The 19,081-nt window shown below is 44.6% G+C and overlaps 3 protein-coding genes across 3 annotated transcripts; all 3 read left to right on the top strand.

Annotated features, from left to right (window-relative positions):
- The first annotated feature begins 267 nt into the window (after positions 1 to 267).
- On the top strand, positions 268 to 9,288 carry coro1cb (coronin, actin binding protein, 1Cb). The gene is made up of 11 exons (XM_070988332.1): positions 268 to 570; positions 4,574 to 4,773; positions 5,540 to 5,662; positions 5,826 to 5,955; positions 6,184 to 6,365; positions 6,493 to 6,612; positions 6,876 to 6,980; positions 7,068 to 7,213; positions 7,592 to 7,649; positions 7,743 to 7,985; positions 8,304 to 9,288. The coding sequence occupies exons 2-11, from the start codon at positions 4,576 to 4,578 to the stop codon at positions 8,421 to 8,423; spliced, it is 1,425 nt and encodes a 474-aa protein (XP_070844433.1). The 5' UTR covers positions 268 to 570; positions 4,574 to 4,575; the 3' UTR covers positions 8,424 to 9,288.
- A 3,276-nt stretch (positions 9,289 to 12,564) lies between these two features.
- On the top strand, positions 12,565 to 15,920 carry LOC139348294 (uncharacterized). Its single transcript, XM_070988240.1, has one exon. The coding sequence runs from the start codon at positions 12,576 to 12,578 to the stop codon at positions 13,950 to 13,952; it is 1,377 nt and encodes a 458-aa protein (XP_070844341.1). The 5' UTR covers positions 12,565 to 12,575; the 3' UTR covers positions 13,953 to 15,920.
- Positions 15,921 to 15,924: 4 nt separating this feature from the next.
- tmem119b (transmembrane protein 119b) lies at positions 15,925 to 18,725 on the top strand. Its single transcript, XM_070988241.1, has 2 exons — positions 15,925 to 16,032; positions 17,812 to 18,725. The coding sequence occupies exon 2, from the start codon at positions 17,828 to 17,830 to the stop codon at positions 18,671 to 18,673; it is 846 nt and encodes a 281-aa protein (XP_070844342.1). The 5' UTR covers positions 15,925 to 16,032; positions 17,812 to 17,827; the 3' UTR covers positions 18,674 to 18,725.
- Positions 18,726 to 19,081: the final 356 nt, after the last annotated feature.

The raw sequence follows: 19,081 nt of genomic DNA on the forward strand, positions 1-19,081 counted from the left end.
CAGTACAGGCTGGGGTGGGTTGGGATGGGACAGAGGGGGAGGGGAGCGGAGGGGAGGGGCCGTGATTCAAAAGATGCTGCTGGCAGTGAAAATCAACATTTTTGCACAGCTGAACAAAAATAATTGATTCGGTGGGTCTACTTCAAAAGACACGAGGAGGATGTTACGAGACAACCAGTTTTCCTGCAGCCCCCATCCCCATTCACAGCCTTGGGAAATGAGACCTGACTTTTCGTTTGCGCATGTGCATTCGTCGGTCGTCAACGTATCCTATTGAATTTAATAACGATGAGAGTAGACGAGTGTTAGTCTTCCGCAGGTGAGAAGCGGATAGGAGATGCTCTGTTTGTTAGCTGGCAGCCTGAAATATCACCAGATTTAAAATACTGCTTCCCGGCCACATATTTGCAATCAGGAGGGGGAATAACAGCATAGCGGCTGAGCTTTTTTTGTGGAGACAAGGGATACTAGAGCAACGTCCTGCAGGATAAGGGCGCGCCTAAACTACCAGATTCATGTGTTGTGATTGATTACCCCCGTGCGTACGAAAATCTTGCATAGATTTAGGAGGTAAGAAAGCCTGTAAAGTCTCTTTGCATTGTGCATTTTGCATGTGATCTGTCGGTCGGGGCTGTGCAGCATCCATTAAGCTCGCTGGATGGGTTTGAGAGTGGGAGCAGCCCAAAACCTTGGGTGGAAATATCTGCACTTGCGTCAGCTGGCGGCGGTCCACCGCAGCTAAGAGTTAGCAGCTAGGCTAGCTCGCTAGCTTAACGGGTGGGCAGCTGGGATGCTAAACACACCGGCAGAGCGGTCACGCAAAAATGACACATTTTACTCTGACTGGACAGCTTTATGTGGACGTTACACATGAGTCATATGGCTGCTTGAGATTACGTACGTGATATTTTAAAGAAATGTGAAAAAAAACGCTTCCCTCGGGTCGCCTCCTCCTTGCTTGCGGTGTGTCGTTTCTGTGTATCAGCGGTTGCTGAGACGGGAGCAGCCCCGGCACAGCTGCCGAGCTGCTGCTGGGGCAGTGCGGCGGAACACGGGTCTGCTCTTATCACCGTTACGTTTAACGTTACGCTTCATTTCACTCATAAAACCTATTTTATTACGAGTTTAAGGGCTGCATTTAACCACATGCTTTGTGGCGTTTCTAGGTAGCAATCACATCTGGGGCATAACGTTACTCACCAAAATATAAATGTGCACACTGTCCAAGCCCTTGTTTTAGGAGCGGCAACGTTAGCAAGGGCTGCTAACCTATCTTTACGTAAACTTCTCCTACAACATTAATGTCTTGGTTTGAAATAACCGGCAACGTGTTTTTGAAAACCAGAGCCGCGTCTCATTATGGTCTCGCTATTTTAATTTGTAGCCACTTGTTTTAATGGGGAGGGGGACACACCGAGCTTTGTGGTAACATCAGCTAATGTTAGCCAGCGACCATTGTTTCACGTTAGCACAGTGCAGCTGTTCCCACCCCGGGTGAATAAGATCAGTCGGTTCATTCAATATAAACCTTCAAATATCAAACATGCAGCGATGATGCAGGTATTATGATGAGGTCAGGCTGAAGTGATAGTGATTGCATATTTGGGAGCACCCATTTAGTGGCGTTGTCCAGACAGATAAAACAGAAGGAGAGGCCAGACTCCTGCAGGGCTGCAGACTACATTTTAATCAAAAATCAGAGAGGCGATTAATCATCATCATTAATATCATAGCATTAGCCTGCAAGTGAACTGCTGAAACAAGGCCTAACCCTGCCTGGCCAACATCATGATGCTCATGAATGTGTTTGTGGGGCTGGGACAGCAGCATGTTGAAATGCATCAACTGAAGCCTGCAGGGCTGAAGCAGCTCATTTTTGTCAGATGCATACATGCAATGAGGATCGCTGCTTCTTGAATGGAGCATTAGTTTTGACTGAGGGAACACGCTGTTCTGGTCAGTCAAACTGTGGCCCTGTGCTGTCCAGGCATGATGCAGCCCTGCAGCAACAAGATCACTGCTTCACGGCTCTGTGGGACACTGTGATATTGATCAGCTGTGTCCAGGACCAGTGTTTGATTCGAGAAGGGGCCATGTGTAGTAATCCACCTCGAAACTGCTCTCTTCTCTCAGACGATTGCAGCGGTTACAGATCAAAGTGCTTTTTAAAGCCTCATGTGCAGCACAGGTATGCAGTGTTTAGAGCTGCAACCATTCATCGATTAGTTAACTGTTAAATTAATCTGCAGCTATTCTCAGAATTGATTTGAGTCATTCTTTTAAGAAAAAGTCAATATTCTCTGATTCCATGTGAATACGTTCAGTCGTTTGTTTGTTTGTTTTTTACTCCTATGACAGTAAACTGATTAACTTTGGGCTGTGGACATTTGAGGACAGCATCTTTGGGCTTTGGCAAACGCTGATCAACTTGTATTTTGTTTTTTGTTTTTTTTTTACCATTCTGTGTCATTTTAAGCAAACATCTAATGGATTATTTGGGGAAATAATCATCAGAGTGCCCATTTGTACATTATTATTATTATTGTTGTTGTTGTTGTTGTTGTTATTGCATCCAACATTTTTGTACATTTGGAATGAAAACACTATACAGTTGTCTAAATAAATATAGTCCACAGTCTGCACATTAACCATGTAAGAGCCATAAAAATGTCATGTCAATCAATCAGTCAGTCAATGACGCTCAGGACACACCTACCGCACTCATTTGTTGTGTATGTGTGAAAAGGACATAAAGCTCAACTAAGACAAGAAACAAAAGACTGAACAATAAGTTAAGTAGTACAAAAATATAAGATAAACAATATATACTATGAAATTTACAATGTGCATGTACATCATTATAGTCAATCAAGATACAGAAAAATCAAGCGTTTACAAAAATGCAGGTGCATTAGTCTCATCGATATAAACTTCTTAAGCCTGAGCAGCGACAGTGTTAAATCAGATCAGAATTGATGACACTGGTTTGCTCAGTCCTGTTGCAAAACTTGGAAAAATCCATGCTTCCTTATCAGATCTAAAGGCTGCGGTTCATCTCTCCACTTTCAAAGTGGCTGAACGTGGAGAAGCTGGTAGTTTGGTGTGATAACTGGAGAAGAATCCTGCAGCCTGTTAAACGGCTCAGTATGTCGCTTCAGACTGGCAGCTTAATTACTGCCCTGAGACACTATATTTTCCACATAATTACACAGCAAAGCCTGTCGGTAAAGGGATGGAGAATCTCCCTCAGGTATCAATAGACAGCGCCAAGCCGAGTCGAGTTTTAGGACAGTTCCCTTTGCGTTTTTGTTTTGGCTGCAGATCAGGTCTGACCGTTTCCAGAGTTGTCAGAATGCCAACAGTGAAATTTACTGTGAAAACATTTGTCTGCAAATGACTTCTCTTGAGGCTGGAAGCAGAAATGAGAGGCGAAGAAGAACGAGGACGGGGTGAACATGCTTGAGGGCCCGCTGAGCCACAGTGCGATCATTAAACACAGATCAACAGTTGAGATCGTTTCCAGAGTGGTGGAGCAGCAGCAGGCCGTCTGTGGTGCGCAGGAGATATTGTAAAAATAAAACTGCTGCGGACAGTTTTCGTAAATACACACCTTTTTGCTGCATCCATATCAATAAACCCGACATGCACAACATTAAAATAGAAGCAAGTTTAAACAAATTAAAAGCTGAAGAATCAGATATCACTGAAAACATGTTAAACACAATTAAAAGAAAACTTCTTTTTTTCCTCCCCCCAACTTGCCACAATGGGAGGGCCTGTGGGGTCTGGTGGTGCCGAAAGGGGTGAGAAGTTCTCAGATATGTAGGGCTGAGGCCACGAGGAGATCTGTAGACAATCAGAAGGATTTTTGAAGTTTATCCTGAAATGAACCAGGAGTCAGTGTGAGGGTGGGGGTGATGTGGTCTGGTTTCTTGGACTGTTTAAGCATTTTGGATTTGCTGTGAACGGGAAAGGAGAGATGCTCAGCTAGAGGGACTTAAAGCAGTGCAGCCTGGATGATATTAGTGCATGTGAGTGACTCTTTCTAGATCAGAGAATGATGGCAAATGCCTTATTTTGTACAGTATCTACCCTAAAAAAAAGCTCTGAGCTGCCTTTGTTTACCAACCAGGCTGTTCAAATACATCTGTGTAGTAATAATGATAATAAATTTTATTTGTATAGCACCTTCCATACAATAAATTCAGCTCAAAGTGCATTTTGTATTGATATATTGTTGGTTTATTGTACCAAATATACCAACATGAGCAATCTTGCAGGCGGCTGAGAGGAGGAGGCAAACACAGCTGCAGAAAAATGTGTATCATGTACATTTTGCCTCAGATGTTTGTCAGTCAGTATGCACGAGGACCAAACTCAGTCACACTTAATAAGCAGATCTCAGATCAGACAGACTGTGCTGGCAGCAAAACAAACTAACCCAAGGTTTCCTCAGGATACTCAATGATGACAGAGTTTCTGTGGGAAAACAGCCCCTTTCTGTCATGTTTATGTATTTTATTTGACTTCTGATCTGGACCAAACTTGCTGACTGACCTCTTCCTCTCTGCAGATATGTTGCGGCGAGTTGTGCGACAGAGCAAGTTCCGTCATGTGTTCGGCCAGGCCGTGAGGAACGACCAGTGCTACGATGACATCCGCGTGTCCCGGGTCACGTGGGACAGCTCCTTCTGTGCAGTCAACCCCAAATTTGTTGCCATCATCATAGATGCCAGCGGGGGAGGAGCCTTTCTCGTCCTTCCCCTGCAAAAGGTGAGTGACATTCTGCCACGCCTTCAGGAAGCTGTGAGGCGCGAAATGCCGCTGCTTAATCCTGGTCCTGAAGGGCTGGTGGTTTGTTCTGGTGTGAAACCAGGAAGGTTCAGATCTCACACATCTGGCCTTCAACTCACTGAACTGGTTTGCAACTGAAGACCAAAGCTTGACCCAGAGATAACAGTGTAACAGTGTCATATTATACAGTAGCATTCAGAGCAAATCGATCCTGTCGGCTTGTTCTCTGTCAGCAGACCCTCAGTATACACCCAGTGACCCCGTCCTACCGTCCCCCAGGGCTCATATCTATAGTAAAAACCATAGATAATCAATGTTTAAATCTGCCAGATCGTAAAGGCATCCTATGTGTATCCTGTTACAGTTGGCTCATTGAACACATGATCCTCAGAGGGGATGTGTGCCTTTGCTATCAGCCTCATTGACTTTTCTTTCACTGTATAGTGTCCTGCACGTGAAGAGGCCGCTAGAACTTTGGGAGATCCAGGTAGAAATCAAAGATGTCCGTCTGTGATGGCAGCGGATGAGGTCCAAGCAGCAAAGATGTCTTTACTGAGTCCTCACGTTGAAATTTGACTTTCGACTTGTAGTCGTGCAAAGGACTAGCACAGGATAGTTAAATTAGCCCCGTTCCTCAGTCATTTTCATATCTCACTGACAGATATCAGCCTCCAGAACTTTATTGCTCCTCTGCAGCTCACGCTCTTTAACGCCTTTGTAACAGAAGTTGTCTTTTGCCTGACAGACTGGCCGTATAGACAAGGTCTACCCTACAGTATGTGGTCACACGGGCCCGGTGTTGGACATCGACTGGTGTCCTCATAATGACCTCGTCATCGCTAGCGGCTCGGAGGACTGCACCGTCATGGTAAGGACGTGGTTAATCTCTGAATGGGGTCAACATGAGCTATGAGGGGGTCTTTTCCTGGTTTTATTGTGTGTGTTCTTACAGAGTAGCAGTTAAAAGACAATATTTTAGAGGACAGATTTTCTCTGTAGTTTCTAGTTTTCTGTGTCTGGTTCTGATCCAGGTTTGGCAGATCCCTGAGAACGGGCTGGAGACTCCCCTCTCAGATCCCGTGGTCGTGTTAGAGGGTCACTCTAAGAGGGTCGGCATCGTGTCCTGGCATCCCACCGCTCGCAACGTTCTCCTCAGTGCAGGTAAGCTTTGACTGAGGCCCATGGGACACCGTCTGTCCTCAAACCAAAATGTCTGTCCAGGCAGTTGTCTTTGCTATTTGTTCACGGTGCACAGCTGAACTCCAAATCTGACCGCTTATCTCAGGGGTCGCCTCCTGCCGCGTTGCTTTGTGTGACATGAAGTGCTTAAAATAAACTTGGACGCAGAGGTGCGCGTTGTCAGGCTGTGCTGCTGTGTGTCCATTTTAGGGTGCGACAACCAGATCGTCATTTGGAACGTGGGCACGGGGGAGGCCATGATCAACCTGGAGGACATGCACCCTGACGTTATCTTTAGTGTCAGCTGGAGCCGCAACGGCAGCCTGCTCTGCACCGCCTGCAAGGACAAGAAGGTCCGCGTCATCGACCCCCGTAAAAAAAAGGTTGTCGCGGTAAGTTGAAGCGCTGCAGGGGATTTGGAGCTGGGATGCTTCCCGCGCCGGGTAATCTTTCCCAGAATCACCCACCAAAGCCTACAAACATGGCTGCCCATTCTGACAAGTGTGTTTCTGCTTTCAGGAGAAGGACAAAGCTCACGAGGGAGCTCGACCAATGAGAGCCATCTTTTTAGCAGACGGAAACATTTTCACCACTGGATTTAGCCGCATGAGCGAGCGCCAGCTAGCCCTGTGGAAAACTGTACGTCAGCCGGGTGGATCTCTTTCATCCAACCCTAAACACACTGATACATCACATACACACTGCCTGACCCATGACTGAAGTCCACATGTTAAACTCAAAGGGTGACATTTACACAGTGACCTTTCGCTTTTCCAGAGTATGATTTGTTCTTGTTATTATTGGCTGGAGGTGAGACAGGTGCCCTGTGGACTGAAATCATGGGCAGTAAAGGGTTTTCCACGCTTCTGTGTCCCTTCAAATGCTGAATTTTGTGTCTCCAGGAGAACATGGACGAGCCGATATGCGTTCAAGAGATGGACTCCAGCAACGGAGTTCTGCTGCCCTTCTATGACCCCGACACCAGCGTCGTCTATCTGTGCGGGAAGGTGAGCGGCCTTGTGAAGACCTCTAAAGCTCATTTTTCTAATAAATCAAGCCACAGCTGACATTGAGCTGCGACTGTGTCTCCTCAGGGTGACAGCAGCATTCGGTACTTTGAGATCACCGACGAGGCGCCATTTGTTCACTACCTCAACACCTTTTCCACCAAGGAGCCCCAGAGAGGCATGGGATACATGCCCAAACGAGGCCTGGATGTCAACAAATGTGAAATCGCCAGGTACCGCTGCAACTTTTAGTTTTGTTCAGGCAGTTTGTGCTCCTGTGGATTATGGAGTTATAAATTAATCCACAGTTTCTTTTCCGAGTTGATTGTTTCGTTTGTAAAACATCGGAAAATATCGAAAAATCTCAATTTCCCAAAGTGTAAGTAACATATTTAAATGTCTCGTTTTGTCCAACCAACAATTCAAAACCCAAAGATAATCAGTTTGGTGTCATAGAAGATTTTGAAAACCAGCAAATATTCACATTTTAGAAGCTGGAACCAGAGAATTTTGGGGTCTTGTGCCTTAAAAAGGAACAAGAATTGATCTGTTATGCTGTTTCTACATGTTTTACATTTTGCTGTGTTCCTAATCATAATGATCCTGTACAGGTTTTACAAACTACACGAGAGAAAATGTGAACCAATCATCATGACAGTCCCGCGTAAGGTAAGTCTGTTAACATTATCAAGTCATGAATACGCTCTTCTTTCAGAGCAGTGCTTTACGCCGTCTCCTCCCGTCCCCTCTCCACCCGCCCAGTCCGATCTGTTCCAGGACGACCTGTATCCCGACACGTCCGGCCCCGATCCCGCCCTGGAGGCGGAGGAGTGGTTCGCCGGGAAGAACGGAGGCCCCATCCTGATCTCGCTCAAAGATGGCTACGTCTCCACGAAGAACCGGGATCTGAAGGTGGTCAAGACGAACGTCCTGGAGAGCAAGCCAGCCACGAAAGCAGAAACCATCCCGACTGTCCAGAAGCATGCTTCCCCGCAGCCCTCAGTAGTGAGTGTTTCCTACGCTGTGGATGGAACTGGTTCCTCTTAGAAAAAGTGCTGCACTTCTCAAACTCGCTCACAGCGTTTTTTTGTTTTGCTGACATCTGGACTCTCCCATTCACAGTGATTATTATGGTTGGAACAATTCACAAAAGTTATGGATCAGCACATACTTTGGTATTTGGGTCACAATTCAGCGCAACAGCAAGGGAAAATGTTAACTCATGCAGGGCCTCAAGTCCCTGCTCATTGTGCCAGAAACATGCGTTTTGAAGTAAATTAAATACTGAAAGTCGTCTGTAACTGTCTCTCTGTCTTTGACCAGAAAATGGAAGACAAACTGGAAGAGGTGCTCCGAGAGTTCAAGTCACTCAGGGACCGTGTCATCCTCCAAGACCGTCGAATTGCCAGACTGGAAGAGCAGGTCGCCAAGGTGGCCATGTGAAGACGCGGGCCCCTTCCCAGGCCCGGTCGTTGTTTTCGGAGAGAACCGCACGGACGGGGTCAGCCGCGGCCACATTCTCAAAAGATTCGGCTTCATGGAGCTTGGCGCCGTCCCCGCGACGAGACCAGGCCTACATTCCAAGATGAACTTTATTTTTTTTCCCTCATCGAGTTTCACACTTCGCCCCGACACACAGAGAAAAGGAAAAACTCTCGCCGCTCATGTACACGTTTGAAGAAAAGACTTTTTTTTTTTGTCGTTGAAGGAAAAGTCTTAACTTTTTGTTTTGTTTTCGGATTTGTGGTAAAACATTCTCATGTGAAGTTTGTACTTACTACTCAGAAAAACTGTATGTAGCATCAGTATTTCCATTGTTACTTTTTGTGTTGCCAAATATGAATCGTGTGCTGTTTCATGCACTGCTTCGACATTTACTTTCTCTCCTGTTGTACATTCCAGTCCCAACCTGGTAGATTGATTTAGTCGAGCTGGATCTTTTTTTCTTTTTTTTTTTAAACAATAGCTGTTGAACTTGTTTCCCTTCCACCAGTTTGCTCATTGATAAGCATCAGATTTATGAATGTGGAAGAATTCCTGGATTCTTCTTTTTGTTCCTGTTCTTCTGGGCTTGAAATTTAACATTGGGTTTTATTGTGGGTGGGGGCAGGCGGGCGGGGGGGGTTGCATCTCTCTGGTGTAAATGTTGTGCAAATGTAGTGGTGCCTCTTGTCACTGTTAAGGGTCAAACTAAGGTCACCCTGTCCAGTGCATACTTGGTGTTGGGAAGGGACCACTCACCCAGCTTGTGTTTCACCGAACCCCTGACAAACAGTTCTGTGCACATAATAAAGATTTTACACATGAAGTCCTCCATTTTCTTCTCCTTTCTTTCTATTTTTTGCATCATTTCTGGGGTGTAGAGCTCATCGTGTGTCAGTGGGAGTGTTACATTGACAGATACGGATTTGAAATCTCAGCCAGTGCAGGAAAACATCAAAATTGAACTTTTCGTGCTGGTTAAAAACGCCTACACGATCTGCTGGAGAGGTTCTGTTTATCAGTCAGCATGTGGTGCCAAGAAAGAGCTCTGATGGCTGCCAAAAAGTAGTGCAATGTATGTAAGTACATTTACCCAAAGTGCAGTTCTGAGGTACTTATTTCAAGTATTTCCATCAATTTTTATTCCACTACATTTAATTGATTGCTTTTGTGACTCATTACTGTGCATATTAATATTTCACAAACATACAAAACATGATAATTATGAACACTGTGGGATGATAGGTATGACTGGATAAAGAAGACGGTGGGCACTGGTTGCACTTTGGATATGAAAGAAATCAATCTAAGGTTGCAAGTAAGCATCACTGATTAATCTATTTTCTTGATTAACTGACTAATCTATAAAAATAAGAAGAAAACAGTGTAATACCCATCACTGCTGATGTCTTCAAATTGCTTGACAGGACCAAATATATTCATTGTATTACCATAGAAGACAAAGAACACCAGCACATGTTCACAGTGGAGGAGCTGGAACCAGTGATTTTATTCACATCCAGAATGACTTAGCAATTATCAAACTACTCACTGATTGATCTCCTGGCAATCAACCAATCATCTAATTGAATGATGGTTTCACATCAAACGCAACCTCAGTCAAAACCTCCACCACAGCCTAAAACCCTCCTCAGTTAGCTGTTACTCCTTTTCCTGCCTGATGGTGGTGCTAAAGCAGCAGTTAAGAGGTCATTTAAATGTCCATCAGTCAACCTCAGCTCCTCTGCTGTGCCAAGTACAGTTTTCATTGTAGTATTAAGTCATTTCAGTCAGTATTCTGACAGTTTTTTAAAAAATTAAGGGAATTTACTTCTCACACTCTCAGATTTTCTTTGCTTTTGTGTGAAATACAGGAAAATTGTACCTGTGTGGGCCCCAAACTGATATCTAGAAGATGAAGAAGAACAACAACAGCATTACTAACAGTTGTACTTTAGAAGCTTTTCATATGTTTCTATGTAAAATCTTGATTTGAAAAGTAAGTAATGTCAAAGTGATGTATGGGAAACAATATTTCAGTATTAAAGTAGCATAAAATGAAAAAACTCAAGTGCACATATCTGATATTTGTAGTACTTAGTACTCGAGTTATTGTACTTAGTCACCTTCCACCACTGGTGAGAGTGAGGCAGTGACCCTCTCCATTGCTTGATGCTACATGCTACCTGCTCATTAGCATGTGCAGTGCAGGTGTGGTTCAGTAAGTTTCCACCAGTTGTTATTACAGTTTCCAAAGCTGAGCCATGAAACTGAAAACTACCTCACTTTAATCAAACTATTTTTCATAGCAGTCCTTCTTATTGCCCACTAGGTCCCATTTTTTTCTGTTTTCATGACTTCTTTTTGAAATGCAGTGTTGATCAGGATGATAAATAATGGTTTTCATGATGTTTTAAATAAAATGTGCAGTTGAATTACTCATTATTGCTGTATTATCTTCAGACAAAACAGGAGGAACAGCCACATGGACAGCCAGCTTCTGCAGCGCTATCAAAAATCAAATGTAAATCAGGGCTACAGGCAGAAAAAAGTAAGTGAACAGTCCTATTAACTGACATGTTTTCCACATTTAATTAATTCAGCTGCTCAGTTATTCTTCAGCTTCACTCATCTGGGAGCTGATTGTGATGAGGAAAATCTTTGAACGTGTTAATATTTGGTCATTTATCTAGTAAAGTAGAATAGTTTGGGTAAATGTTGCCAAAAAGATTTTTCTATGTCATTCTGGGCCTGTTCTGTACTGTGCATCATTTTTTCACAGCATGGCAACGTTCAAAACACAAGAAACATCATTCTCTGTCAACAGTTTTTTATAACCGTGTCTCAGTATGATTCAGCAGCACAGGAAGTGACAGTTATGATTTCCACACTAGAGGAACATTTCTGTTTCCTCTCACAAATGTGGTCGTCCAAGCTTCGTATCTTGAAGCCAGGGCTCCAAATCAGACAGCAAACCAAACCACCACACATCAACTCATGCCACGGACTTTCTGATTGCTCACACAGATTAATGTTGTCCTCGTGCAGCTGATCCTGTGTCACTGTCATCTACCATCAGCGCCCTGAAATGCCTGAGTTGTTCAAGTCTGAGACAGAAGTGTGATCAGAAGTAGGCATGTGAGCAAGATCTGTTTACAGAACTGAGCACTTTCTGCTGCTTTATATGAATTAGTAGTCAGAGCATCAGGACATGCAGAGCAAACATGCTCCACGCGGCAGCACCTGACCTCTCCTCAGCTTTCCATCAGTGAGGTAAGACGCATCTTCTGCCAACAAACAGATGAAAGATCTTAAAATATGGGACCTGAGCCGACGTGAAAACAAGCTTCTGATGAGTTTAACTTCCTCAGCGATGCAAACTAAAGCTGTGGGTTTCAAAGGGAAGTCTGTGTCTATATCTCTTTTCAAAAAATGTTATATCGTGCTTTTTTTTTTTTAAAGTGTGAACATTTCCTGTTTCTTCTCTCAAGTGTTGCTACGCTCAGCATGCTAGCGCTCAGAGGATGTTCTCCCAGAGAGGCTGAAATGAGCTGAAGTCAACTTTTAGGAGATTTTTGTGCTCACATCAATCGACTCTGCACGAGTGAAGGTAAGACACTGACAGGTGTCTCTGAGGACGCCTTTAAAATCTTTGTTCTGGTTAAATGTTCCTGGCCTGAGGACCTGCTGTGTCCGTTTATGCAATGGTGTTGGATAAAGTTTACTTCCTGCTCTCTAAAAATGGTTTTTACCATGAGGAGTTTTCTCATAAAAGGAGGCTGACTGATCTGCGTTGTTTAGTTTCTGCCTAGCTCTGAATCCTTTGCTACAGATTAAAGCTTTCTCATATTGAAAAAAATATTAAATGTGGATTCTGCTTATACAGATTGCCTTTAAGAAAGCTTCAGATTTAGTCTAATATCCAGTAGTTTCCTTTTTCCTGTAAAAATGTAGCAATGGGTGTGGTGAAAGAAGCATTACCGTTTCATCATAAGCTGCCACTTGCAGACACATGACACACTGTTTTTCCCTTGTGTGTGACAACATTAATAGTTTTCCATTGCAACCTGTGATTTTGAATCTTTTCTGTCATCTCAGGTCTTTTAAACCACAATGTTGCTGCTCAGCGTAAAGATGTATCTGGCTCTGCTCTGGGGAGCATCTGTTTTGTTTTCTATGGAGTCCATGAGCGCTTCCATCCCAGCAACCAGCAGCATTAACTCAACCGCTGACCCCGACAAGACGACCGAGCAGCTGATCACTGCACATGTAGCTCATAGTGCAACAGAGACGCAGCCTGTGGTCTGGTATTCAACTCACAAATCTGCAGAAGTTAGTGTTTCTGCAGCAGAGACCACTGTTTTACCCACAGTGGAAACTGAAGAGGGGACAGTCACTTATAGCAGCGAAGGCTCAAACGACAGCAAGCATGCTTCAGTGGCCACGAACACTGCAGCAGCAACTGCAAGCAGCTTGGGTCCACGGCTGCTTCGTACAGGCTCAGCCGTGACCGCAGCTGCCGGTGAAGCAACATCTTCCAACAGCGCGACAATCGCAGCAACAGCAACACCTTCAGAGGATCAGTTTCACCATCACTCACCCACCACTTCGACTGACTTGACTTCTTCTAATGAAAGGACCTCTGCAGCATCTCTAGCAACAGTGTCTTCATCACAGCGTACATCCACCACTCAGCCAGAAGTTACATCCAGCTTATCTTCCACCGCCTCTCCCGCCCGTCTTACTCAGACTTCAGCCTTCCCGCGGAACCTCAGCAGTCCCTCAGCTTCTCCTGCGCCTACAGTGACAGCAAACTCCACCTCTGAGACAGCACCTGTGTTTGACAGCACAGCTTCGCCTGTCACAACGAGTGAGACATCTGCTGCCAGCACTCAACGTTCATCTACGTCTCAGCACGCTTCTGTGACAGGAACCCACATCTCCACGTCAGAGTTTACTGACCCAGGAGGGTCGAGCTCTACCGCCAGGCCTCCTACTATCTCGTCCTCAACTGAATCTGTCAACACCTCCACCACCTCCACCAGTGCTGCAGGAATCTTCATCCCTCATGTACCCAAGAAGCTGCCGATCCCAACAGCCACATCAACTCCAGCAACTGCAGCAGCGCCCCGTGAAGCCTCAGAGAGCCCGCCCAGCACTAAGGTCCAAGCCTGCTCCACCCGGGGCGTGATAAAGACTTGCCTCATTGCCATCGCCTCCCTGGCTGCGTTGGCCACCATCTTCATTGTTTCTACCATTATCCTCTGCACCAAACTCTCAGCAAGGAAGTACAAGGTAAAACCCCAGCCGGCCACAGAGATGATGTGCATCTCGGCCCTGCTGCCCGAGAGGACGTACACCTACACCAGGCAACGCAATCGAGTGACCAACGGAGTCCTGGTGATGCACGGTGGTGGAGACAGCGATGAAGACGGAGCAGATAACCTCACTCTCAGCAGCTTCCTTCCAGAAAATGAGCGTTCTGTCTAGATGGAATCATGATTTTCGTCACATACATTTCATCAGACCTCAGATTGGACCGATCTGTCTGATGTCAGTGATGTGGAAACAGTTGCTGTTTGAATAAACTCGTACTTCCCCTTTGATGTCGGTGGTTTGGCTTCGCTGCACGCCCTATTCCTGTGAAGGAAGAGGCATAGCAACCACATACACGCGCAGCATGTTCACGTACCTTTAACTGCATCTGCCATTTGGTGAGGTCAGGTCCTCCAATGTGTATTTTAGACAAGAGTCAAGATTTCTTGCATAATTTTACGCTTGCCCTCCGCCAGAGACTTAAAGCCAGGATGAGGAGAGTGATCAAAGACTTCTTTTTTTAAAACATCCTGAGCTGAGCCCTGATGGTGTTTCACTTACCGACGGGGGACAGGAAGCCTTGTTTTGTCAAGGGATTACTGTTCTTCACAGACACTGCACAGTTTACAAGCGCTATTCTGGTAGCAGTGAAGCTTAATTGTATGAAGCCTGTAATTTGATTAATGGTAAACTTTATATGACTCTGTTTATGTGGGTGTTTGTGCCGAGATGGAGATTGTTTATTGTGATAATTTATTAAACTAATGCTTTGTCTTACAGGTCGGTTACTGTCTAATCATTTCTGGAAAGGACCGTGTGATTTTGTTATAATTAAAGTTCAGAGACAGTTTAGTTGGTTGTGTTGATTTTAAAAGCAGTTGTTGATTTCCAGAGGAATTTCCTCTATTTAAACCCAAGAAAAGATCCCTGGCTACACGAGCTGGGCGCTGAACTGGAACTGATTATCTGGAAATAATCAGTTGAACACATTCTGTATTTAATCAACACCCTCCAAGGAATTGATTAGGGAAAGATTTGACTTTACAGACCTGTAAAACAACGGAAAGGAGTTTTTGTTATGTGTCCCTGAATGGTTAACAGTCATAATAAAACCGATAGCCCTGTGGACTTAGACAGTTCCCTCTTTATGAAAGGCTTTATAAAAGGCTTTTCTTGTACACTGGTCTGGGTTTCATATTCACTTCCCTTCCTGCGAGAAGAAAACAGAGCTCTGAATGCTTATAGGGCCGCGAAGCCAGGTTTTCTTCTTCTTCTTCTACTTCTTTTTTTTTCACACTCAGCAATGTGCAGCTGAAACAGACACTGATGACTATCAACAGAGCTGACGAATGTAAACCTGGAGGATGCAGGACCTCATCTCTGACCATATAAAGCTAGACTTGTCTTGCCTGATCACAAACTCAGCAGACTTGCCAAAACTGCATTCCCCCACACACACACACACAATCACTTGTAGGCTCGCTCATACATAGTCACACTGTCTTCCTAAAGTGGTCGCCGTGTGAGTTTAATGGCTCGCCTCTGGAGAAAAACCTCCCTTGTCCTGGCTGTTACGGGCGTTTTGTCCACACAGGAAACATTAACCTCTTCCTTACACTCTTCCAAGCTGCTCTCTGACTCTGTGAGGCCTGCTGTTACTCATCAGTGTCAGAGGCTGAGGTTGCAGGAAGGGCCAGGCTGTCAATCAGAGACTCCTTCTGCAGGAGTCCTGCAGAAATGTCTTAAAAGACAACACATGTTGCTGATGATGATGTTTGAGGTTTGGTTCATGATGCGTTCATAGTCATAAAGTAATTTTTTCATCCTGCCTGCTACGTCCAGTTAGCCACACAGGAGAGTGGAGGTCCCTGCCCCCACACCACATTATACACTCCTACCTAACAAGAACAATCTGTGTGCACGCCGCAGAGCCCAGACACTCTTGGGGAAACGGAGGGGGGAGGAGAACAGTGGAGAGGCAGAGGGAGGGATTTGTCCTCATGGTGAACGACATCTTTTTTTTTTTTTTTTTTTTGCACTATCCAGACAAACCTCCAGCCTGAAATCTGAAACTGCACAAGCAGCGTGGCTCACTGAGCATTTGCCACTCTTTGCTGTGCTCTCTCTCTCTCTCTCTCTCTCTCTCTCTCTCTCTCTCTCTCTCTCTCTCCCAGTTCACTTTTTCCAGACTGGTTTCTCTCATCCTCCATCAGAGGCAATTCCAACTGAGACACTTCTTCTGCCACAGTGGATGGTGAGTTAAAGGTTTTGCCATTTTGGGTAGTTTTTCCTCAAAATGCATTAGCAAGAGGCATTGGGGTTTCTTGACATCATGTGAGCTCACATGTCAGTTTTAAGAGGCTGATGTGACAGCACCGTGATGCCTTCAGGGCAGCACGCAGCCTCAGAAAGCAAGAACATGACCAGAGAACCAGTGAAAAGTTAGAGTCAAACTTTTGTGTCGGTTTAAGGCTTTAGAGTGGACCAAAGACAGAATCTAGGTCAGAGCTCCTTTTTCCCATTTTGCCGCCAAACAAAATTGTTAAAAATTGCTGAGTGAAGATTCATTCCATGTGTGTACGTGTGCGCGTAAGATCGCCTTAAGTGCTTATGTTTATGTGTCTGATTGCACAGACATGTGTGGCCATGTATATTTGGTTTGGGGTGAGTGTGTGATTAATTCTGAAAGGAAAAAACTCCCACCCCCCTTTTCCAGATGAGAGCAGGGCTGCATGCGGCCCATCTTGCACACAGATGGAGCCGAGTGAGGATGAAAGCGCAGGAGCTGCTGCCAGTTGACACACAGGCAGACTGAGAGAGCTGATTGTGATCCAGATATACAAGCAGAGCAAACAAAATTGCTGTTTAAAGGGTTATTTCACCCAATTTGGAACAAGAAATGCTTTCCCATTTATTCCCTTGTGGCATCCTTTTTAAGAAATGTCTGTTTCTGAGAGCCGCTCTGACACCACAAGTGCTTTCTTATACTGTCAGCATGTGTGTTTAGTTGGCTCCATTTATCTGAATGAGTAAAACATTCAGGCCAAGCATGAACAAAGCCAATGTGTTTAACTTTGTGGCAAATTAACAAACAGTAGAATAGTTAAATCAAGTGAATCTGCCTCGAGTATTTCCAGGATCTGCTCATTGCATGTGCAAATTACATTGATATGCAGAAACTCAAATGATATGCTCCAGATATATGTACAGTATGATGACGTTTATGTGGATCTTTTCATCAAATGCTTCTAAACAAACCTGTGTACTGGGCCCAGTATGTATTAGCATTAGATTATTAGCATTAGATTCAAGTTACAGAGCGAAGCATCTGTTCTGCCAAGACCAGGGTGTCTTTCAACAACACCTTCTGTCTTCTGTCCAACTGCAGAAAAAGAAGTTGCTGTCCGCTGCGCAGTTAAAGGGATTTTTAATCTGTTTCCAAGTATTTAATATAAAAATATATGTATAACAGTAGAATCTAACATCAATACAGACACATATCGCTGATAATAAAACCTGGAAAAGAAATGACTGGTTGCTCTGTGTACTACAATGTAGATAAAAAATTGTGTCAACTGCTCTTGGAAAATGGAAGAAAGTGTGTAAAACAAGGAAGGAATTGTGAAAAAGTTTTTATTAAAGTGGCTGAATCATTATAAAAAAGGCAGATGATTAAAAATTCCATCAAATTTTCGAACACGAGGTCTTTACCAGGGCTCTGAACAATGAATGGATTGGATTGTTCTCCAGTTTTTGATAATAAAAAAACTAATTATAATTTAGTTTCATGCACAAATTCAGTATGGGCATGTATCATTCTACCATCTGAGCCTTTGAGGATTCTGGAAATACCTTCAGAACAGCAGAAAAGGTTGTTAAACGACCCTCAGAGTTTTTCACCGGGTATCTATTTGTCAGAAAAACAGATGCTTGGCTCTGTGAACTCAGACATAATGGCAGTGCATGAGAAGAACACACTGTCTTCCCATATGGCGCTGACATTTCAGTGGCTGACGTTTGCTGTTATTTACAGATCCTGAGGGGAAACGATGCTCCCGATGGCCCTTCATCTGACTGGTCTGTGCGTTGTGTTTTGCATCAGCAGCAGCTCGGCCACACCTCTACCTTTTTACAATTCTCTAGAGGGAAGTACAGACGAGGAAGACCTCGGTAACTTCACTTCCTTTCTGCCCACCAGCAACAGTTCCTCTGAGTACCAAACCACACCTGTTGGCCCCACACATGTGGAGATGGACTTTCTGAGTCAAGTTGTGAACTTTCTGGAGGAGAACGTGCTCCTTATCCTTGTTGCGGGCTCCTTTATCCTTCTTGTCTTCCTTATTATCTGTGGAGCAATTTTCATGAGCCGCAGGCGCAAAGTCAACGCATACTACCCTTCGTCCTTCCCCTCGAAAATGTATGTGGACCACAGGGACAAAACCGGAGGTGCTAAACCCTTTAATGAAGTGCCAGAAAAACCTGCACCTGAGCAGCAAAGTGAGCCAGTGGACTCTCACAAGCAGCTCCAGGCAGACATCATGAGGGCTGCCAAGAGCCTGCGCACTCCAAATAAATGTGTTGATGCTGCAGAGGGAAGTGACCCCAGTCAGAGAGTAGCAGACCACAGTCCCGAGGACAGCTCTAAACCAGATGGCAGCATCCTGGACCAGCAGCTACCACGTCTCCCTGAGGAAAAGGAGCAGTGTGAGCTTTCTGAGCGTGAAGCAGCTGCAGCAGCAAGCAGCCCTGAGTTGAATCCTCCAGAGCAGCCTCATAAGGAGGAAGATGATTCACAGGAGCCTCTGACGGGCAGGAGTCTCCGGCCTTCCTCTCTGCACATTCACAATGACTCTGCTACTCTTCAGCTGATCGCAGGAGAGAAAACGGCCTTCTAGCTATTCTGAAAACTGTGACCCCAACATAGTTTTTTAGCGCTTTGAGTCCAGGACTGGCAAATATTTTTACAAGTTTAAGGGAAAGGGAAATGCAAAAAATGTGCTTAATTCCAGTCACAGTTGTTGTTTTGTAAAGTTTATGTTCAGTGTCTGGAGGACACATGCAGCATCCTGTTGCTTTGCTCTGACTGGATTTATCATTCATGACACATTATAAACATGTCTTCTGGAACATCATGAGTTTCTGTGTCATTTAAGGATATCTCACTTTGTGTGTTTGTCTAATTCCTTAAACATTCTTGCACAAGGGCCACTGTGGTAAACATTGTTCGGTGTGGTCCAATACCTTGCACCAAAATACTGAATGCTGATGTTTTACAGATCAGTATTTGAATGTTTCAGATTAGT

Source organism: Chaetodon trifascialis, chromosome 20, assembly GCF_039877785.1.
Source record: "Chaetodon trifascialis isolate fChaTrf1 chromosome 20, fChaTrf1.hap1, whole genome shotgun sequence".
In the NCBI taxonomy this organism is placed as follows: domain Eukaryota; kingdom Metazoa; phylum Chordata; class Actinopteri; order Chaetodontiformes; family Chaetodontidae; genus Chaetodon; species Chaetodon trifascialis.